The sequence below is a fragment of the Cyrtonyx montezumae genome, unplaced genomic scaffold, assembly GCF_038088225.1.
Source record: "Cyrtonyx montezumae isolate F1298 unplaced genomic scaffold, pur_monq_1.0 scaffold_7, whole genome shotgun sequence".
Taxonomy (NCBI): domain Eukaryota; kingdom Metazoa; phylum Chordata; class Aves; order Galliformes; family Odontophoridae; genus Cyrtonyx; species Cyrtonyx montezumae.
The window spans coordinates 21,031,536-21,054,699 of NW_027072078.1; the positions used below are offsets into that span (position 1 = coordinate 21,031,536).

Sequence of the window (23,164 nt, forward strand, 5' to 3'; positions counted from 1 at the left end):
CCCACGAGAGATGATATCCAGGACAGAAAACTAATAAATTCCAGTATATGTTACCAAAGTTACTGAGATATTATTAATACAAGAGCAATTTAATGACAGATCGATGTTTATTCTTTATAAGAAGGTACCACCACTCATATAGCTATAATCACTTCATTAAATGCTTTAATTCCAGTAGAATGATTTTATTTTGTTTTTTGTTTTGATCCAAACTTCTCTATAACTTAACGTACTTGCTCAGAATGAAGATAGACTGAGGCGTAAGACATCAAAATTGCATTTGTTTCATATCATACTATTCTAATGCCAGTAAAGTTCTTCCGAGTATTATACATGCTGCAGAGACTTAGATCTATACAGAAAGCCACAATGATGACATCAAGGTTTTGCACAACTGTAAGGGCCAAATCAAACAGATCTGCGTAGGTTAAGAATGTGTTTCCTAACAGAGCATGGCCAACAATTAGTAGTACGAGAGGGATGCAAGGGATGCCTCCCTAACCACAACTGGAGAATCTGTTGACAAGCACTTGGAACGATGGATTTCAACAGAAGTGTTTCTTTGATTAAGATGGAATTTCTTGCTACATACATATACCACAGAAAGTAGATAGCCACAAGGTTAGCAGAATTGCAGACATGCCTACATTTGTCTCCCATATCTAATACAAACCCTAATAATGCGCTAGCTCTGTCATTTTGTCTGTTTCTAGAGACATTTTTTGAATACTTTTTGATTGTTTAAATGCATAATGTGAAACTTTGATGAAAACTCAAATGTTCACGTGTGAGAGAAGAGAGCAGTGTCCCATTCTTTTGTACATTAGGCTATTATGAAAATATTTTGATCATCTATACAGTTCTAAATGCAACACCTCTTTTTTCCCCCATCTTATTTTATATTCTCATTCTGATATTTTGTGTTTCATTTACATCTTTTTTTTTTTTTTGTGGTTCTTTCCACCACTCTTGTATTTACTTATCATTTTTCCCCTGTGTTCATTTTGCTGCTTCTTCATTTCAAAAGAATCTAAAATGAAGTTATAACATGCACTACAAAATTGCACAGTTATTCACCTTTATCTCCACTTATAAATGTCCTGGTTAGTAGTATTTAATACCAAGAGGAGGGGAGCTTCTCTTAGGAATGCAACATATAGTGACAGAAGATGAAGATTGCTAATGCTAGGGACAAGCACCTTTAGAAAGGGGTCTAAGAGGTAAAACTATTAAGCAGTAGTTACATGTAATGGCTCTTACATTTTGTGTTCAAAATGTCTTTCCCATTGCTAGAACAATAACAGTTGTTTTTAATTCTGTTTCAGCAACAAGAACAGGATCCAACGAATTTATACATTTCCAATTTGCCACTTTCAATGGATGAACAGGAGCTTGAGAACATGCTTAAGCCTTTTGGGCAGGTTATCTCTACGAGGATATTGCGTGACTCGAGTGGGACAAGTCGTGGCGTTGGCTTTGCCAGGTACGTCAGTCTTATTAGCCATGCTGGCAACATTTTTCCTTTATTAATTGGAAAGGCCTGAATAGGGGTATCTAGATACAAGCAGAGCTCTGTTTATTTATCTTTTGCATAATAAAATGCGTCTGTGTCTCATTTTGCTTATTATGTCTGAATCTGAATCTGCTGTTCTCACTAGACAGCTGACAAAGATAAGAATTCATCTCTACTACTTCCTACTTGTTGTACTTCTCCTTTCTATCTCTGAGGCAAGGATTATGCAGTGTTTTACTGAAAATTCTGCTGTGACATTTCTGTCTTGTGAGGCTTGAATTCCAAACAGGAAACCATAGGAAAACCACCTCACTATCCCCCCTATCTTCGTCATTACTTCCTGTGAGAAAATCCACTCATCATCACTTTTTGAATATCAGTGCTTTGAGTTTTCTGGTTCATTAACATCTTTTGGGAAAGAAAATATTTTCATTCATTTATATTAAATTTCACCTTAAAATGTTTGGAAGCTTGATTCAGTATGTATCCTAAATCAATGAGAATAAGCATTTTCCATAAATTAGCAGTTAACCTCCCATATATTCTATCTGTGTGCATCTGCCCTTTCTATAGTTAATACAGTCATTTGTTCTGTTTTTTTTCATTTCAGCCTTTTCTGCATCTTACTGGTACTGTCCCTTCACTATTTAATTCCTCCTTCAAACTAGCATGGAAATCAAAATTTGGAGACCTTAGATTGGAGTTTTCTGTTAACGAAAATAGGGGAGTGCTATGTGTGGGTACTGTAAAGGGCAGAATACAGTAAAATTCAAACTAAGATTTGGTCAGCTTTATGAGTTTATGCAGTCTTTTTTCTCTAAACTTGCTTACTAGATCTACCTTGAATCCACAGTGGTATTTTAGGATTATTTTTATTCCAGTGTAGCCAGAAGAGTTTTAAAATTCTGTGTAGAAGTCCAAAAGACGTGTGTATTTAAAACCTTGCTCGTATTGAAGGTATTATGAAAGATTAAAGTATTTAGTCAATAGATTCTGTTATAGATTGTGTTTTTATATGTTCATAGGCATTTAGTAATATATATATTTATATATTTATTATTTACAGATACATAATACATTATTTACAGAATATGCTGTTGTTGTGATATCTAATCAAAATTATTCCCTTCTGCAAGGCAGATACTGAAGCATTGTTGTGTAAATATTAAAGTTATAAATAGTAAAATTAAAATTGTCCAAGAAACACATAGACATAAATTAAAGATTGTCATTTCTTGCCTTGGGAGCATTTTACCAGGTTAATAAGGGATAATAGAGTCAGACTCAAGTCTGAAACTAAATAATATTGTTTGTTTCACATGAAAGAAAAAAAATTACAGTTCTTTGGTTCATATTCAAAAATCCAAAACTTCTGTAAGTTCCCTTGAAGGAGGTTTTGAAACGATAAAGAAAACTGTATAGTCTGACCTTTTGATGATTTTGGTTCTTATCTATGACTGCATCTCATGGGTCTGTGCAGAAAGGCTATCAGAATAAGAAAGTGCCAAGGCTTAACTCATTTTTAGTACTGCTTCTTTGCTGCTGAGGTCATTGGCCATAATTCGTGGATCTCCATTAAAGAATTCAGTGAGCAAATGAAAAGAAAATCCCGTTAGTGTTAAGCATCATCTTGCAGACAGCTGCAAAATGTATTCTTCCATTAAAATAAGTTTAATTTTACTTGCACGTCTCAGTCATCTGTTCCAGTTTAGTCCAATTTAGTTGTTAGAGCTGACACATCTGCATTGCAATGTAAGGATGTAGCTGCAACCTGTGGAGCCACTCCCAGACCAGCAGTAGCTCAACAGCGGTCCATCCAGTCTGTTAAAGCTAGTTTTGACAACAAAAGTACACTAACCTGTTCAGGATGCTGGATTCTCAGTAGCCCCCACAGCTGTTCTGTTACTGGTTCCTGTTTGGAAGGTAACAATGATTAAATTAGGGAAAGGCTTGTTATTTAGTTGTGATGATGCATAGAAACAAAAAGATGCAAAGGAAGTTTGGAGCATGCGGTCAAGTGTGTTTGTATTTGACTTTTTTACTTTTAAACTGTTCAATCACTTCAGTATCTATAAAAATGGCTTTTTGTGTGTGTGTGTATCATGTACACTTAGAATTCAGTTAACAATGTGTATCAATCTACTTTCTTCAAAAAGCAAAAGCACTGCCGTTATCCATGTTTTTCCTAATCCCTAAGTAAACAAGAGTATTGTATTTACAGTGTGGCATTAACTTTGACCTTACACCATATAAAATGTTAACTGAGTTTAGTTTTTACCTTTCTGAAGTAGTGTATTCTTAGAAAAAATTCTCTCCATAGCTCTAATGTGGGGAAGGAAGCCACAAGAGCGAAGTAAGAGAAAGAAAGAAGTGCGCTTGAAAAACCAGAAATATGGAAATTTGAGCATTTAATTTATGTAAATTATTCTTTATTTTCCTAGGATGGAATCAACAGAAAAATGTGAAGCAGTGATTGCTCATTTTAATGGAAAATTCATAAAGACACCAGCAGGAGTTTCTGGTATGTTGCATATATTTTTAACAAGATGAATGGATGGGTTACTGCTTACATAGTGGGAGCCTGTTAGACTGATTGTTCTATTTGGCTTCTCATTCAGAGGCAGCCTTATAAAAATTGAACTGTTTCTTGTTGGATGACTATAATAGTTGCTCACTTGTAATGCGGTATATCACTTCCTTGGTTGAAGTCTTTTCTAGGGATCTACTCATCTAGCAGGTAAACAACCAGCTAAGATGTCTTAAGCTAGTTATGCACATCCCACATAATTCCAGCTGAAGTCAGGAAGCAGGGATGTGTTGTATGTGCATCAGAACTGAATTTGGCCAATTTTCCATGAGCAATTTCTCTTTTTAAAGAGGTGAAAAATGGACTGCTTTTGCCATCTGTTGATTTTTTCCAAACTAATTTTGAAAAAAAAAGTTAAATTCTGTAACAGTGCCTTTATGCCAGGCATTTTCATTCATTGGGAGATTTTTACTCTCAAGTCAAAGCAGGCTTTAAGGTTCTTCAGAAAGGTGATAGGAGGCCAATAAAAATAATTCTGGAAATCTTGCACAGTGCAAAATGCAGAGATGCTGCAGTTCTTTTGTCATATCATGTTCCCCAGTGCACCATTAGTGCGCCCGTGTTTTGTCAGCATTGTTTCTAAAATATTAAACTTAGCATTCCATTAACTCAAAAATGAGGAAAGGAAATTTAGAGCAGCAGAGTAAAACAGAAAGAAATCAGGATAACATCAGAGAAAATAATGCATGCCTGACATTCCAGCCTGGTTTTGGAAGCCATTTTATTGAGGGTCCCAAGTGGGAATTTTACGAATTGCATTGTTGACGTGGTTACTGAACCACCTTTATACTGCTGGTTGAAATGTTCTCCAGAGCCTGACCTTGGCACAGAGGAAGAGGGAAGCAGCCATCAGCAGGCAGCAAAGAATGCAGCTTGTTCAGTAAGGCTGCACACATGCCTCGTCCCTGAAAGATTACTCCAGTTTGAGGCAGTCTGTGCTGCGGTAGGGATGGCAGGCTACTTCAGAGCACAGGAAACCACTCCCTTCACCAGCACTAATCTAATGCAGGGCTTTGACTTTGCTGGCTTTTGCAGACCCTTTGCGCTGGGATTGATTGTCATGGCTACAATTATTTTATTGAAACTTTGTTGTACGTAGGGGCTCTAACATTTATTTTTCTATTTCATATATTTAGCAATCTGTTTTCTGAGATGGAAAATCCCCCTAGGAGCAAGGAGATAATGGGATGATTTTCAGTGAACATTGACTGCTCTGATCCACCCTCCGTGATTAGTTTTACAGTGCTGCTATTGCTTGGACGTAATTAAGAGTAAAAAGTATGGAGAAACCAAGAATTCAAATTAATTTATAGGGGGTTCTATTCAATCAGGTCCCGTAACAAGCTGTAATAAAACCTCCTATTGGTGTTTTCTGTTTGCTTATTCTCCTTTGCATTGTGCTCTTCTCAATGCGTGAGCCATCAAGTGGATCATGTTAACCATAGTGTCAGTTAAATGAAATGAGTCGCCTGCGCTGTGGTGCTGAATGGCTTTACAAATGACTAGGTGTACAGGGGAGTCATGCAAACCAAGATCCCTGATGTTGCTGTATAGGCTATAGCCTCAGCTGTACTTAGCTGTACTTTTCCATGCTGGTGCTGTGAAGTTTTGTTTCTCCATGGGATGATTTTTATGGAGTTCCGTTTCTTCCTGGAGGTCCTCACCACATAGCAGGCATGTGTCCAATAACACAGGCTTATGGGAGGCTGCAGCTTGACAATACCTTGCTTTCTGCCGAAGAGTGGGACAGAGCCACAGGGCAGCTGTGGTTTTAGGCTACCTGCACACAGGGAGGGGGATGCAGTGGGGAAGGCTCTTGCACAAGCAAAGGCTAGGAAAATGTTTCAAAATAGATTAGCATCTTTTGGGGTTACAGAGCAGGAAGTTCAAGTACGTAGAAAATAAAGCCATGGAACTGAAACTATGTTTAAATTAAAACATTATGTCCTAGAAACTTGGCTAAAATCAGCCAAGGGAGCTGGCTATAAAAACACTGTTATCAGGATGGGGAGGGTAGGAGAGAAAGGCCTGTAATGAAATAGGTGTGGGAGGAAGAACATCTGTTTAACAAAAACATGCTTTCATAATGCATCTTTGTTATTTTAACTAAGTTTGGGCTTAAATAGTAGAATGGGTTAAACACAGTTATAAGAAGCATAGGAAGGCAGAACAGAAATTCTTTTGTGAGTCTGAGAGGGCCAAGCGGTAGCACAGGGGGTTCACAAATGTGCCGACCATAGAACTTCTGAGTGACAGAATGCCTCACACTGAGCACTGATAATGTGAATCAAGCTGGACCCAGATGCAACAAGCTGCTCTGACTTTATTTCCCTACTCTGTAGTAGCTTAATGAAGTATATTCAGTGTTTAGTGTGTCCTTGTTTGTCTTCAGTCAGGAAGTAGGTTTCTCTCAGAGAGCAATTTCAAATGCACTGCAAGTTGATATGATCCTAAAACTCCTAGAAATGGTGCATTCATTTCGCTGCTTGCTCTAGTCTGATGTTTGTACTTTCATTAGGCAAGCCAGTTCTTTTTTCTGATTTGTGGATTGTTAACGTCTAGTCTTTTTCCCTCAGTGCTTTGATTTTTGCATTTCATATCCTTCTCAACTAAATATTTGTTACTGCTATACTCATAAAAAGTACTTTTGTATTTAGTTCTACACTTCTCTATAAAGAGATACTGATTTCAGTGAGCTACTTAAAGCTTTTCTTTTTTCCTATGAAACATAAACCTTGTGAGGTACATGGGAGGAAAGAGAGATTAAACCCTTATATGGAGACAGAACACAGAAGAGGAGTAGTGAGGACAGACATAGCGTAATTCTAGCCTCCTTCCTTTAAAAAATGATTAGTATTTGCTATCTTTATGTTTTTGCTGGATCTATAATAATTGCAGAATCTGCTGGACAAAATCATGAAAAGCATCTCCTCCCTATCATGGCAGCGTGTAGCTGCATGATGATACGTGAGAATAATTATGTAAATAATTACATAAAACAGTTTTCCTGTAGAATATATAAGGACACACCAAGGTATGTAAGTCTGAGTGTATACGTCTTTCTTAACTTTTATTATAAGGTGAAATGTTACAAGAGCTTTCTGCTGATGAATTATTTTTCACTCTTTTACTGAAAAGAGCTTTGTTTTTGCTTTGCCTATATATATTTTTTCAATTGAAAAAAGACAGAGCACATTCTTGCTAAGCAGCCCGTAGTATTTTTGCTTTTTCTCTAGAAATGATGGGTGACAGTGATGACCAGAGGTCATAGATTATCCATGTCCCACTCTGCTCTTCCCAATCAGACACTGATTACTTGGACTTTGTTTCAGGGAGAAAACTGGGGTCAGGTGTGAGAGCCCTGCTCCTGCTATGCTCTTAGCATACCAGGGAGAAGTGTACCTGTTGTGGCAGACACTGTTTGAAATGGTTCTGTTCTTGACTGCCTGTGTTGTGCAGGAGAGGAAGGAAAATGGACCCCTCAAGTAGTTATCTTATTTGCTTACCTTTAAAAATATCTGGTGTTGCAGAAATCTATGCAGTGGCTTCAGCCATTTGACCATAAACTCACATTTCTTAGTTATCTTTAATAGAACCTTTAGAAATAATCCATGATCCACAGTCTGAAAACCATGGACAAAAAGTAACAAGAGGTCACAGTGCTGGTGTAACTCCTGATTGTCACACTGAAGGATCAGTGCCAAATTTTTACCCATTACATCAAAGATTAGAAGCTTTTTCTGCTCTAGTTCTCTTAGTTTGTAATTGCTCCTTAGTTTGAAGGATCAACATTGGAAATGAAAAGAAAAATACTTATTAAACAACTGAAAATATCAAAATGTCACTTCTGTGACAAATTATTAAATCCTGTGTGAATTATTAAAGAAATGTAACCCTGAATGCTGTGTATAAGTGAAGGTTAGGGTGGTGTGAGGAGTATGTATTTTGTTTCTCTTGAAACTGATATTTGATATCTTGGATTGCACAACTTATTTTTTAATTCCCACTGCTTTTGGCAGAAGTTTCTAGCTGCACAGACTTGCCATATCATTAAAGTGCTGTTTTAATGTTAGAATTCTTTAAAAGATGTAGTTTAATGGAAAACTGATGATGACAGTAGTATTTTAAAACATGATTGAATATCTGAAAGCAGAGTTTATTGAAATGTTATTAAGATTAGCCAGGTAAAGCCATGAATGCAAGCATGTAGCCCAATCCTGTCACTTGGTGTGTAATTGGGTAGACACTGAGCAGAGGAAGATTGAATTCTAATGCACAAACGTGTACAACACGTATGGCAGGGAAGTATTTATCCTCTGCACTGACATTTTATTCACTTCTTTTTTCTGTTAAAATATTGGTCCTGGAGGAGGGTGATTCGGGGCAGGAGGAGCTGCCCAACTCTTCCCACAGCCGGGTTTGAAAAGTGTGGATGTAGGCTGTCTCTGTGGTGGGAACTTATCATCTCCATCCCACCAAGTTGTCTGCTGATTTTCATTGAGCATCAGTAGAGTGGGCATTTTCTATACCTTTCCTGGAGGTGCATAAATCCACTGTAAGTCATAGCCTTTTAAATCACCCATCTCTTAGCTGTGAATGCTACTCCTAATATTTATGCTGTGCTTCTCTGTCTTGCATATACAAACAAATCACCAGTTCAGCAGTTCCCTGGGCCTGCACGCTTCCCAACAATTAAACAATAAAAATGACTCTCCCTTCCTTCCTGGACCACAAAAAAAGAAAAAAAAAAACATTACCTGGCTGGTTTTTAGGGCTTGCTGGATCTTTTTCTTGTACATACGTAATATATTCATGTTTGTATGTGTTAGAGAGAGAATATCTTATATATCTTGGGAGAAATAGGAGGAAGGCTAAACTGAAGAAATTAATTTCTGAAGGGCTGTGATCATTCTTCTGTAGGAGGGGAATCAGTAGATCCTACTCAGCTCCTGTGAAGGGTTATCTCCTTCTCCTGAGCCTCTTCTGATGACCACCAGTCATTGCATTCCTGAAGTAATGAACATGGGTAGTGCTCAGGTTGCAAGGATGGAAGAGCAGCCAGAAACAGAGACTTTCCACTGCAAATGTTCTCACTATCAGCATTTAGATCTTGAACTGGAATCAGGGAAGACGAAAGCTATACAGCCATCTCAAAGCAGCTGGTGCTATTAAATAGACAGTCTCCTGCTTTTTTTGTTTTAATTTTTTAATGTGAGATGGATCATTTGGCATTGTTTATGGACGCAGTGGGGAGCAAAAGAAGCTGGAAGGTCAGAAACACAAGGGTTCCCATGACCAGATCTGTGCTTAATAAGATGGAGAGCAAACTTCTGGCAAATCACAAATAATTGCCTTAATTGTTTGGGGATTTTATTTTTTATTTATTTTTAGTTTTTAATTTTTTTTTTATTTTCTTTTTTTGTGAGTGGGGGACAGGCTGATGGCTACATGCGCTGATGTTACACATACACAGTCCAATAGATACAGATCATTTTTCTCCCATTATTTATTTATTTTTGAATTTGTCAGGGACCGTTTCCAAATGCTCTGAGAGATGTTTCATCATTTAAAACCAAATTGTGTTCAGTCACCTAATGACAAAAATGTCATTTATTCTGAAAATAGGTTTTTTATGAACATTTTGTTCAAACAGTTGAACAGATTTGCTCTGACTTTCCAAAATAAATGATCTTTATCTCGAGACAGTGATGGGAAATGTAAGCTCAAATAACCCTTTCAGAAGGGTTTTGTACAGCTAACTATGAGGACTTCTAATGCAGACATAATATAGCTTTAAATAGGTTTTACTATTCATGAGTGCTTTAATACTGTATTACAGGGCTAGAAACTTCTAATATTGTTGGATACCTTTGTATGCTGTCCTAAAGACACATTTTTATTTATTTATTTATTTTTAATTTCATCCAAAAAATTGAAGTGTGCACTTTGGAAGTCACGTATGCTTCTCACTATCCTAGATGGTTTGAAATAATTCATAAATAGCCAGAGATATCTACTCAACTTGGCAGATGGTCTATTTCATTTGGGGTACTTAACTGCTTATATCTCAGTGTTCTCTTTCTGAGGACTGTTTTTCCCCACCATGTAAAATCAAAGACCAAAATAATTTCAGACTAGAACCTGACAACTTTAGACATCTTCATGAACATGTTCTGCGATTAACTCCCACTTATTTCAGTAGAACTTAATGTGGATTAAAATGCTCTGTGATATGAGCAACATCAATTTGTCCTTCAGCTGTTGATACACTGCATTTTTCCCTGAAATATGCCAAGAATTCACTTGATAGAAGACTCCAAAATGCAACTGTTCTGAAGAGATTATTCTCTAGTTCCTGGCTTCTATCTGAGGGTTTCTTGTACTTCATTGTGCATTTACTCCACCCTTTATAGTCTCCAATGTTTTTCCCACCCATTAGCCTAACCTTTTCCTAGTTTATTTTATGGTGATAGGATTTTAATTACCATTCTCCTTAAGACAATCCATTTGAAGTTAATTCTGTTGTCAAGTACTGAAGTCTGACTCCCTGAGATAAAAGGTATGTGGCTGCTGAATAACAGCATACAAGTTGCAGCAGTGCAAATCTCTGAAGGACACGTGATCTGTCCTGGGGATGAGATAAGCAGCCACACTCCAGCTCTGCCTCCCAGTCCATCCACCTTTCCTAGAGAAGGCCATCAGTGATGTATCACGTAGGAAGTGCATTTTTTTTTTTCCCAGTAGAACCAGAGCTAGTATTTTATGTGTGCCGTTCAAAACTGCTGATGAATTGGCCAGCAGCAGACTGTGTTAGTGCTCTGCCAGTAGTTTGGAAGTCAGGTTCTGGGCCAGGTCATGGGTCCCCTGAGGTTTTCAGTACTCACTGTTCCTCTGACTTAGGGAAGAACCAATAGTTCTTTTTAAACACAGGCAGAATGAAGGGCACATTAGCGCTGGTTGTGTTTTTACTAGTAGATTTTATTGCAGGATATAGATACACTACAATTTTCCCCTGGGATGATTTTTTACACACAGTCTCCCACCCCTGTGTGTTTACCTGGCACTGGGACATTTGCACATTTTCAGATCTGGCCTCATCTCATTCATGTGTTTCCAAACAGAGAACGGCTCAGAGGAGTGTCACCTTCAAGCTTAGACAGCTCATGTCTCAGGAATTATTGGCAGAGAAGTATTCACATCCAAGTCATAACAGAGCTTCCACCCTGTGATTAGGGAGGGTGTGGTGTGATGTGGCTGTGTGCTTCAGCCACGGGTATGCAGAACTGTTGCAGCTTCAGCCAGCCATAAGGAAAGTGCACTGTGCAAACTTTTGTTTTGTTTTGTTTTTAAATTTCATTTCAACATAGAAGTTGTGGTAAGGATTCTGTTATGCCAAAACTTAAAAAAATATATAGTGACTCCACTTAAAGGCGTTTTGCAAAGAACGAGAGAGAAGAAAAATCTTGGGAAGAGTTTGGTTGCATTGCGTGCTCTTTATAGATCAAAGATAGAAAGGGAGTGGAAAGTTGTGTCATTTTTTCAGTGCGAAGTGGCAGGAGATAAAGGTACCCAGTCTATCTGGTAGATGTGGTACGGTGACAGCTGTGGTTGTTCTCAATGAGCAGAACTGTTGGTAGCTTTGGGACATTACTGAACCCTCCAGGGAGAGGGGAAACATTTGAAAGCCTTTTTCACATATGTATTCTTCAATTTCTTTACTTGTACCTCCCTATATATGAATACTACTGCAAGTAATATTCTTTCCTCCTTCTCAGTTCCTGCAGAACCTTTGTTGTGCAAGTTTGCCGATGGAGGACAGAAAAAGAGACAGAATCAGAATAAATACATACAGAATGGAAGAGCATGGCACAGAGAAGGCGAGGTGAGACTTGTAAGTTCTCCCTTCAAGCTCTAGTGTGGGTGTACAATAATGAATACTTATGGAAATGATAGGCATTGAGACTTCTTGGCTTGGCTCTTTGGCATATTAAAAAAATGCAAGCAGCCCTTACCTGACAGTTTGCAACTATAAAATGCTTATCTGTATCTTCCTTAACAGAAAAAAAAATACAAAATGTAAAACACCAAATTGTACCTCATTAAAATGAACAGTAAAATCTCCTTCACCTTGGCCAGGAATATACCTGAAGTATCTCTGTGATATTATAAAGCTACCTGAAACACAACTTTATTTCTATCTAATAAATAATCTCTTTTGTTCTTGTAGAACTGAAGCACACACCCATTTTCTAAGATTTAAACAGTGCAGTGCAGCATTCAATTTTTGTTGCTCGTTGCAGCTCTTTTTTAATCTTTAATATTCAAGATAGTACTTTAATAGGCTTACTGTGTTTACCAAGCCCTCATGTGTATGAGACAACAAAATTCAAATATGTCTTCTGAGAAATGGGCTCCTCATTCATTTTTAGAGTTATAGTAGGGCTACACTTGGCCTATAATATTAATCATCCTCCTGTTCCACCTCTCAAACACTCACACATTATCTAAGCCAGGTATTTTATAGATTGCATTTTGCTCTTCTTGATGGAAACTTTTTAGCAAATATCACAGACCCTCTTTACTTTATAATTATTTCTGTCAATTAACCTTTCCCTAACTGTAGGATAATCAAATGTATCAGTACAAATTTTCAGTTAAAATCAATACAGCTAATTAATGAGTATGAGAAGTAATTTGCAAGCAAGATGAATTATGTCAATTCTCTTTCCACTTATTTTTTTAAAGGCTGGAATGACACTCACTTATGATCCAACCACAGCTGCTTTACAAAATGGGTATGTTAAGTGCTGGCACGCTAAGAAAAAAAATGTTTGCGTTATGAAAGATGCATAGAACTGGCATTTAATAAATATTTCTTTATTTTCTAGATTTTATCCATCACCCTACAGTATTACAGCAAACAGAATGATCACTCAAACATCTATTACGCCATACATTGCTTCTCCGGTTTCCACATACCAGGTTTGTATTTAGAACTTAAGAGCTGGAATGATTCGTTGGAGCTTGTGTTTATTTATCAGTTGCTACATCTGGTTCTCTGCATTCTCCAGTCATGCTACATTCTAATGAAGAGGCCTCTTCATGCTGTACAGCATGAAAATGAAAGCCTTAAAAACTGAAGGTGTGTTTCAGGAAGTGCAGCAATGTAGTGGGATGCCAGTTGTCTTCCCAAAGACACTCTCTAAATGGCAGTGATGGCTAAGGGTTTGATGTGGCTTCTGCATTTCACGTATGATTTTTTATTTTCTCTTCACCAAATCATTTTAATATCAACAGTGCATCTTTAAAATAATTATTCACTATTTAAATCCCTCTTGGTTTACTTAAGTTTTATTTCAGAGATCTCTCTCCATTATTTTGAACGTTTCTGCAGGTTGTTTCAGAGCAAAAAAACCCGGCAGTCACATGTTACATAGGCTGTCTAAGAGGACTTCAGAAACTTTCTTAACATTAAAGAAGGAAACTTGGAAAGGAATTTGGAGTTCAGATTGTATGAGTGTTATCACAGTGTTGCCTAAATGATTACCTATCCGCCTTTTAACCATTTAACACACACATTTTCTACCTGTGGGCCATCTGGTTAGTCTTACTGTGCAGAAATAACCATGTCTTCTCCCATTCCACCTGAGAAGACTGAGGAAGAATTGTCTGGTATTAAGTCTGGAGGTCTAATGCCTTCTTGCTCCAACAAAGTGTTAGGAGGTGTGCTCTGGGATTAAGGGCAGCTGGATTCGTTTTGAATTCATTTCTGAGGTGATTTATGCAACACAGTGTTTGCTCCTGGCAGGGTCACTAATGTATTTTTCAATATATGGAGTCATTCTGTGTTGTACAGCAAAATCTTAAAAACTGCAGCAAGCTCATGCCCAGAAAAGTATTCCAGTAGAATTATCAGCAATTTTTTATTAAAATATAAATTATGAATCAACATAACAATGTTGGCTATTCTGAGTCCAAGTAAAAGTTGAAAGTTGGCATGGAAACATGCTTCTTGGGAGCACAGGATCACTTTTCTGCTCTTACTGGGAGAGGTGGGTGACAGTAACGTATGTTTCTAAAAATGTTGTTACCAGTGTTTTGGTATACATCACATGGAGCTTAAAGAAGTGTGGATGGAGTTATTAACGTCATGATATTTAAAGTGCTACGGTAATACAAATTGAAAATGAAAGGGAAGCATTCTGTGGTAGGGAGGGAGAACGTTCTTGTCCAGAAATATTTCACAATTTGAGCATTAGTCACATCATCATTACTGATCCATCCCACTGAAACTTGCAGCATTCTGCCATCTACACAACAGAACGTATCATGAAAGCATGATTTATTTTCTCTTTGAGGCATGGTATAACCTGTTCCTAGATTTATTCTTATTAAAGGTAAACAAATTTAATAAAGTTTTGGCTAGTGTTTGTTTTTGCAACTCCTGTATACCCAAATGACAGCACTAAGCCAGTTACTATCATAGCGTGAGTAGATTAGCCAAAGCTTTAGTCAGGCTGTACCAGTATTTTTGCCATTAAGCTTTTGCCTGGGGAAAGGGAGGGTTCAACTGTTTCACTTTTTACCATTCCATTTCTGAACTCCTTGTTACACTTCTACTGATTGAAAAATAATCTTAAAAAAAATTGCTGTGAATTGAAAGTGAATGCAAAGAGGATGGAAGAAATGTTTCCATTTTGCCAAAAACACCCCGCCTTGTGTTTTTGTTTTTGTTTTTTCAAGACAGTCTGTCTGCCTGTCCTATTCACAGGACACTGGGAAAGAAGGTGAAGAGTTTAAGGGGTTTTAAGTGTCCGGCAGCTGTGGTGAGTCAGGTCTGCATGCCCAGTGCAGGTCAGATCCTGCCTTATCCTACACATATGGCGCTACCAGAGATGAAAAAGAGACACTGTCATCTTGCCTTTCATATTTCTTGCAGCACGCTTTTTCAAAGAGCTGTAGTAACCAGCTCTTTTTAAATAAGGTGACCGTATAACCCATCAGTGTACTTTTTACTCCTTTTAATTTACCTTGTCATCTGAAGTTTGGCATCCTGCCTCAGTTTAAGCATCTGGATAGTCAGGGTTTTTGGTGAGAAAATATGCTAGCTGCAACAGGAAGGGAATAGCACTGCACTGTGTTCATTGAAGTGGATAATAAAATACCAATTTTATTCCAGGTTCAGAGTCCTTCTTGGATGCAGCCTCAACCATATATAATGCAGCACCCAGTAAGTTTTTATACTTCTCCACTGCTGTGTTAATGATTGTGTAAACAATTTGCATATTTTAAGCAACAGAAAAAAGGCCACTTCCTGCCCCATCACTTCCAGATTACTGACAAATCATCATAACAATTAAATCGTGGATGAAAATAAGAAAGAGAAAGGACGATGATAACCTGAACTGGGGACTGGTTTTATTAGGAAAAAAAGAAAGCTGCCTTCAGGGTACTGATGTGATGAGGACAACTAGATTTAACATGTTGGCATCCCGAGGAACCTTTTTTTCCTTTTTTAAAATCACGAGCACTTTGCATTCACCAGTGCTTTACATACTGTGTACTGATAGGAAGCTGCAATAGAGGACACATGGTTTTAGAATAGATATAGAGGACTTCAGACTGGATAATTTGTGACAGACAGATGGATGTGGCGATACGAATGGCAGCAGGGGCACTCACTTGAGACGACCTGGATAACCTGTTCTGGCTTCCCCACGCATGAGTAACACTACTCTCCCTGTACATTTGGCTGTGGCATCTATTACCAGACTGACAAGTATTCTAATCTATTCTCTCACATGTTTTGCTTCTTATCTGTGTCCTTTGCCAATTGAGTGCTATTATACCTAGGAGTTACAGGGTTTCTTGATAGGAGCATTACAAATAATAACAGGCACTTCAGTATGTATGTTCTCCTATAGTTAACAAACAAGTCTGTTTCCAGATATAGAAAAGATATTGTCCTGGTGTCAGTTAACTTCTCCATGCAGACCAGAACATAAGTCTGTGTGGCTGAACATTTCCTTGTGCGTGCAGTGAAGGCAATAGGACACCTTCTCATTCTGTTCATTGTTGTTGTGTTTGTATTTTTTGAATGTTAAAACACACGCACACAACTGGTTTTATCTTTTCTGTCAACATGGATTTTCCTAAAACTTGCATATTACGCTGTAAAAGACACAAGTTAGTATGTTGTAACACCGTGAGACCTATCTGCTTTGAAGGTACGCAGTATGAGATTTTGTAGCTGAAAAATAAAGATCTAGTTTCCTGACGTAACTTTAGTTTTCGTCTGTGCAGAAATTGGTGCTGCCTTACTCATTTGCTTTGCAGAGAAGTCTGCAGTCTGCAGACAGGAAATTCTTTCAGTGTTTGATGTGCCTGTGACTCATTTCATCTACACTGGTCACATGGTTGTTTTTCCAACTATACTCTGTAGGGTTGGTTGTTTTTATTTTATTTTTTTTTCATATTAAGGACTAGTTAGTGATTGAAAATCCTAGCTTTCAGTACACTGCAATTATTTCTGTTGATTTTGACCTTCTGTCAATTTTAATCAACACTTCTGGAAGCATAACTCATGCAGAATGTTTGGAAAAATGTTTTTGCAGAATGTAATTAGTAAAATAAAATCAGTTGATAACCTTCCATATAGTTCTGAAAACCTGACAGGTGTGCCTTGGCATGTTCAGCAATGCTGAGTTCTTAAAAATGCTACCATCTTTGTAACTTTGTAAAGTTAGCAAAGCGGCCCAGGAGCGATAGAGCCATCCTGGCAGCTGGTATTTTCAGAGAACCAAGTTTTTAACACAGCTCTGCTGACCCACTCGTCTAAAATTTGTCTTGTATGTGAACGTGATGTGTGCAGGTGACGTTCCCTTACCACAGACGTTCCTCCAAAGCCTGTATTCCTAAAGATGAGACAAAAGATTCTTAAAGCCTGAAATTCCAAAGCTCAAGCTAAGCAAATCTGTACCTGGTAAAGCGCCATGTTTTACTGTAAAGTTAATATCTAGTTGAACTCGTGTTTGCAGTGATTTCAGCAGGTGTCTCAAATGCATTGTGTATCCATTTACGTTCAATAGGAAGCCAATGCAGTACTTTCTGAGTGGCCAAGAGCTGTGTGCTGAGTCAGTCAGAGCCTTGCATTAGGGAGAATTCATGCGGTACATCCCCTTGAAAGGACAGTGCCTACTTAGACTCTCAAACACATAATTAAAATCAGATTGTTCATCATTTCTTTCTTTGTTTTTGTAGGGTGCTGTACTGACTCCCTCCATGGACCACACCATGTCACTACAGCCTGCATCAATGATAAGCCCTCTGACGCAGCAGATGAGTCATCTTTCATTAGGCAGTACTGGAACAGTACGTAGCAATTAAATACAAAATAGAACTTTTGCAAGTGGAAAATATTGTGTGTAGATAACAGGGTGCGTGTACATTTACATGTAAAAAAAATCCTCATTCAATAAAATATCAAGAACTGTCTCCATACATGAATTAGATTCAGCATTATTTATTCAGTCTATTAACTAGTCAGAAATAATGAGTAAACAGACTAGATAAGGCAAATGAAAGGAACACAGGAGATCACTCCAGAGTTGGAGTCAAAAAGAAACAATAGATTTTATTCTTCAGGAAGTCAGAGTTGCTGAAGGGTATGCATAGTGTGGAGCAGAAACTAGACTGGAAGAAGAGATAAAGGCAAGGCTCTAAACTGAAAGACTCTTCTGAGTATCGAGTATTAATATATATATTTATAGGTATATATATAGGGATTAACAAAGAAAAAACTTTACTTAACATCTAATTTAGTCTTCAAAAGCTAAAAAAAAATCGCTTTTCCGAAATGGCTGTTAGTTTCAGACAGAAAAGTCTCTCACTTGTGGGAAGCATTCAGTATCTATTACATGATGTCATGGCAGGTATTTTGAATACTCTTGGATTTACACTGAACTTCAACTCAGCTTAATGTGCTGTCTCTCCTTCTAGTACATGCCAGCCACAACAGCTATGCAAGGAGCCTACATACCCCAGTACACACATGTCCAGACAGCAGCGGTTCCTGTTGAGGTCAGTATATGAGACAGACGACCAGATACAAGAGATACAAATCTACTATTTTTTAAATTATTTTATCTGTATTGTTTTTTTGCAAGGAGTATTGCCAGCTAAAGCACCATAACTCTGCATGCACTCTGACATTTTTTACTTGAAGCCTTAATTGCTCACATTGCATGGAAATACAGATTGCAGGTAATGCTGTTTGCTTTCATCTCACGTCTTTTCTCCATCTTCATTTTCAGGAAGCCAGTGGTCAGCAGCAAGTTACAGTAGAGACGTCCAGTGACCATTCTCCGTATACGTATCAACAAAATAAGTAACTGTGAGGTAGGGGCTCCTCCTTTCACATGAAAGATGTGAATTCAAATACACAATTTTTCATAACATGCAGTACTCTGTATTGAAAGTTCTTGTGTATATCATATAAGTATATCATATAAATCACATCAATAATATCTGGGGATAGACACTGAAATTAACATGAATTTGGCCAGAGTTAGAAGTAAGAGAAAGGAAGAAGTGAGTTAATTAATTACAAATAACAGCACTTTGATAGTTTCTCTGTAGCGTATATGGATTATATTCTAATTTGTTCATCTTGTATACAGCATGTTGTGTACAAGAATAACAATGAGTTAGTGCAAAAAACCTTCGTATCACATTGGAAAGCAGCTTTGCAACTGATTTAGGAAGTATGTGGATGGGTTCTGGTCTGTTAGATATCCTTGCTGACTATCTCTCTTGCAAATTTCCCTGCCCATCCTTTGTTCTAGGAAGCAGCAGTGTGGTCTAGAATTTTGTCAATTGTTTTTCAATCCAGGTGCTGGATTGGCTCTAATTCCAGAGTTATTTATTACTTTCCTGCTGCACGTTTCCTGTGCTCTCTGCTTGCATGGTCGCTCCTTACTGACCATTCATTAGTTTTATCCTAACTCCTTCTGTATACCTTTTTTTTTTTTTTTTCTGTAGATCACTATCCTGAAAATGCTGTTTGCACTAACCATCCCCTCCTCCATCCATGTTTTAAATTACTGGAAGTTAGTTTTTCCCTAACCTGTCTTTTTCTGGATGCTTTGTAAGACAAGCAACTGGACTACATAATTTTTAAATCAAATTAAATCAAATTTTGTAAGACCTAACACTGAAAAATTCCATTCAGCTACAAGAATGTACAAGAGGTGGTCTAAGTGTTTTTTCACAGCCCTCATGGCATTCCTAAAGTACTCAAAAACCTTACACAGTTTTGTGCAAGGGTTTCCAATGGTGTGATACTATCTTTAAAATGCACAGACCTATCAGTACACGTATTTTGCCATCGCTTTTGATTTTGCAGGTCAGCTGTGTTATTTGACAACACTGCTCTTATCCCCATTATTGGCATAACAGCTTCTTCAAGTATGTAAAGATAGAAACAAACCAATTGGGAAACTTTGCACATTCAACAGGTGGCACAGTCTGCATAGCACAACATATGACCTGTGTTTATTATTTTAGTCTGGCCAAACGCCGGCATCTGGAGTGAGCCCACATCCTTGGTTTTCTTCCAGGGAAGGGAGAAGCAAAGCCACAGACTCTTCTCATTCTCCATCTCCTAGCGTTAAGACCATGGCTCCCACATGCTTCCCATGCCAAGGCTATTGGCTGGTGTTAACCACTTTTCATGGAATTATTTGTTTTGCCTGAAGTCTTCTCTGTGGGCATGTAAAGCCTCCTTGCAAACAGAGATCTGTAGTAGGTGGGGAAGCAGAACCCTGCACAGCATATCTGCACCTCCAGCTGTGTGCCAGCCTTTTTCCCATAGACAGGGGCCACAGGAGGAGCAGCATGTAATATCCTGAAGGGATCAGGTGTGTGGTGACCTAAGAAACATTGTGTAATGTTGGCTCTGTAGCATACTGAGCTCTCTGAACAGCTCTGGGCGCTTGCTGGAAGCCAGTCCTCTGTGATTTTATTCCTAGAGAAGCCCTGCTGCCTGCACTGATCTGCACAGGGAAACGTGTGAAGTGAGGTGGAGGGTGTGGGTACATGGGGAAGGGTAATATTGCTGGGCTGATTTCAGCCCCAGAATATGGCACTCAGTATTTCTGTCCTCAGAGCATGCCAGTACTTGTCATTTATCAGACAGGTGAAAGGGAGGGAACTGATGGTTATTTCTTGCCCTAAATGCAGGGAACACTGCGGCCTCCTAGTTGATGTAGTTTTGTCACTGTTGACAAATGGAAGCTTTTTTCTAAATAGACTCACAGCACTTTTGGACATGTCCTATTAAAAGTTGGGATATATTTTGCCAGGAATAAGTGGCAAATGACAACCAGCACACTTAACACGAGTCGATGCAGTCCATCAGGAGTACCCAGCACCTTTCCCTTAATGAATACACTTAATAGCTTCTTTTCAACAAGTTGCCACTATGTGAAAATAGTTGAAGGGACTTAAAATAGCCCCGTATAATTGAATATGCACCTCTAATTGTACAAACTTTAAATTAACACACTGCCTTTCCTTGAAAAATTCCAAAATTGTCTTTTCATTAGCTGAATATTTTTTTAAAACCCATCTGGCAACATAAGCCAATATAGCAAATAGAGGAGCCTCCCTTTGTGTTTAATGAGCCCTGAATTGCTGTTAAATGTTAACCAGCGTGGAAGCATGGGAGCTGCCTGTGCATTGGCCATGGGGAGCTGTGCACACCCTCCCTCTTCATCCAGAGATGAAAGCCTTTGGCATGCAGCAGCAGTGAGCTCACACACTCACCTTCTTTGGGTCAATTAAAAGCAAACAAGAAGAAAGCAAGCAGGGAGATAGCTAGGAGCATAGCCTCCCTGCTCCTCGGTGGGCATTCTGAGTGCTTATCTTCATTAGAGGCAATGGGGGAAAACACACCGGGGGGGGGGGGGGGGGGGGGGCACGTCCTGGCAGAGAGCCATATCCCAGCGAGTGCCAAACACCTGGAGTGCTGCCTGGGATTGCTTCTCAGATTTGTGCTCACATTCACTCGGTCTTCTCCTGGCTGTCTAGAAGGGGAAGTGATGTAGCTCGCGGGCAGCCACGTTAGCAAAATGAATGCAATCTGTAACCCTGCTGTAGCTCTGACCTTTCTGTGTTGCAGATGCCCGGTGTTGACCTGGCCTGGAGAAGGGTGCAAAGGCTGAAACAATCATGGATTTTACTGATCAATTGTGCTTTAGGAATTATTGACAGTTTTGCACAGGTTCTTGAAAATGTTATTTATAATGAAATCAACTAAAACTATTTTTGCTATAAGTTCTATAAGGTGCATAAGAAAAACCTTAAATTCATCTAGTAGCTGTTCCCATGAACAGGTTTATTTTAGTAAAAAGAAAAAATTTTTATCAAGTGTTATGACGCAAAAAAAAAAAAAAATTCAAATTTCTGGGTATGCACAGATGACCACAAAGACTATTCATGTGCATGACAGAATTTGTGTTTTGGTTTATTTTTATTTCTTTTATTTCCTTTTATTTTTTTTTCCCAATTTTTTTAATTTTTTTTTAATTGTATGAAATGGGTTTTCTGAAGTTTAAAATAGTAAAACATCTAGGATGATGTTCTGTGCTTGCAGTGTGTGAGTGTTGCTTTAGTGCAGTGTTGCAGTTATAGCGTCTGGTCTTTTAGCTTTCTGTTTTTCTTTTAACGTAGTGTGAAGTGTCTTATCCTTTTCTATGAATTCCAATTTGCCTTAAATCTTTCGATGCTGTAGCTATTTCAGTAAGTAGTCCAAACTAATGGTGTAGAATGCTTTGACCAAATGAGCTGGTCTATTATGCCTTGTAAAACAGCAGCATAGGGCTTTTAAAGGTAGTCAATAAAAAATGCTGAAAATTTGGCTTTTTTAATGTGTAGTAAGTGTTTTTAATGATTTTTCACATAATATGTAAGGTAGTGAAATGCAAGAGGGGAAAACTGTTTTGTGTGAAACACATTTTCTGACGGGGAAATTTTAATAGGATAAATCGTTTGTAAGGCCGTACGCCGATAGTTCCCTTTGGTAGTTTGAATGACTTAGGAACTCTGCTGTATGATGCAATGTAAAATCTTTTTTTGCCTTTTTTTTTTTCCAGAAACTAACTCGATGTTCTAGTTTTAGTGTAGGTAGAATAGGGAGTTTGGGGTGGGGATCTCACCGAATGTTTTTGTCCTTCCTTTATACTAATGATAGTGCTTTAGGATGAGGATCGTACTGAGACTTAGCAAACACAAAAGTTGCTATTGCAGCAAAATGGCAAAAGCTAAGGGACTCGTTTTCAAACATGAGCTGAGATGCGAGGAGAAGCATAATTGATTGGGTACTAGCTCTCTATTGTAGGTAAATAAAAATAAAAAGACTTGGCACTTTTAAAAGGTAACTTTACCAAAGAACAAAGAGCCAGTAACCAATAATTTTGATTTGTCTCAGCATTACGTCTTCTGTACTCTTTATTTTTGCCGGACCAGTTTGCGGTTAGGAGAATGTGCCTTTTTTGTACATTTGCATTTAGGTTTTATAATTTTAATTGACGTATGGACACAAAAGCATGAAGGAAGACTTGGATCCAAGCAGTGCCACACTTTACATCATCACTACAAGTGTTAAGTGTAAAGAAAACCGATTTTGAAACTATGAAATTCCTGATTCATAAATACACAGTTATTTGTACTTCACATATTAGATAATTCACTGCTACTAAAGCTCTTTATTACGATCGCATATGTTTTAAATCGAACGATAAATTAAGTTGTCTTCCAAAACTGTGTACTTCTCTGGTCAGCTGTATATGATCAGTTATCTACCTCAAAGTTTATTTCCTTTTGTATTGGGACAGGTTGCTGGCCCTCCCTGTTTCCACAGACCAAATCATCCTAGCTCGGGAGCTGGGGCTAACAGTTGTTTCTTTCAAGTATTTTTTAGTTTTTAAATTTTGTGTGAGTATTGGAGTATAGATGTCGGTGACATTTCATAGTTTCAAAAGTAAATTGCTGCTCTGAGAAGTGTA

At 38.1% G+C, this 23,164-nt stretch overlaps 1 protein-coding gene across 6 annotated transcripts in view; it reads left to right on the forward strand.

Moving 5' to 3' along the window:
* The window catches only part of RBMS1 (RNA binding motif single stranded interacting protein 1), a 137,443-nt gene that overhangs the window by 113,411 nt on the left and 868 nt on the right, over nucleotides 1-23,164 (forward strand). For 3 of the 6 annotated variants that reach the window (XM_065750807.1, XM_065750811.1, XM_065750812.1), the window contains exons 5-14: nucleotides 1,326-1,483; nucleotides 3,955-4,034; nucleotides 11,876-11,991; nucleotides 12,846-12,895; nucleotides 12,989-13,082; nucleotides 15,280-15,330; nucleotides 17,361-17,471; nucleotides 18,099-18,179; nucleotides 18,413-18,497; nucleotides 21,280-22,255. In XM_065750807.1, coding sequence (XP_065606879.1) covers nucleotides 1,326-1,483; nucleotides 3,955-4,034; nucleotides 11,876-11,991; nucleotides 12,846-12,895; nucleotides 12,989-13,082; nucleotides 15,280-15,330; nucleotides 17,361-17,471; nucleotides 18,099-18,179; nucleotides 18,413-18,490 — 819 coding nt within the window. In that variant the 3' untranslated portion in view covers nucleotides 18,491-18,497; nucleotides 21,280-22,255. Of the gene's footprint in view, nucleotides 1-1,325; nucleotides 1,484-3,954; nucleotides 4,035-11,875; nucleotides 11,992-12,845; nucleotides 12,896-12,988; nucleotides 13,083-15,279; nucleotides 15,331-17,360; nucleotides 17,472-18,098; nucleotides 18,180-18,412; nucleotides 18,498-21,257; nucleotides 22,256-23,164 lie in introns of those variants that run through there. The other 3 variants (XM_065750808.1, XM_065750810.1, XM_065750809.1) reach the window with 3 other exon arrangements.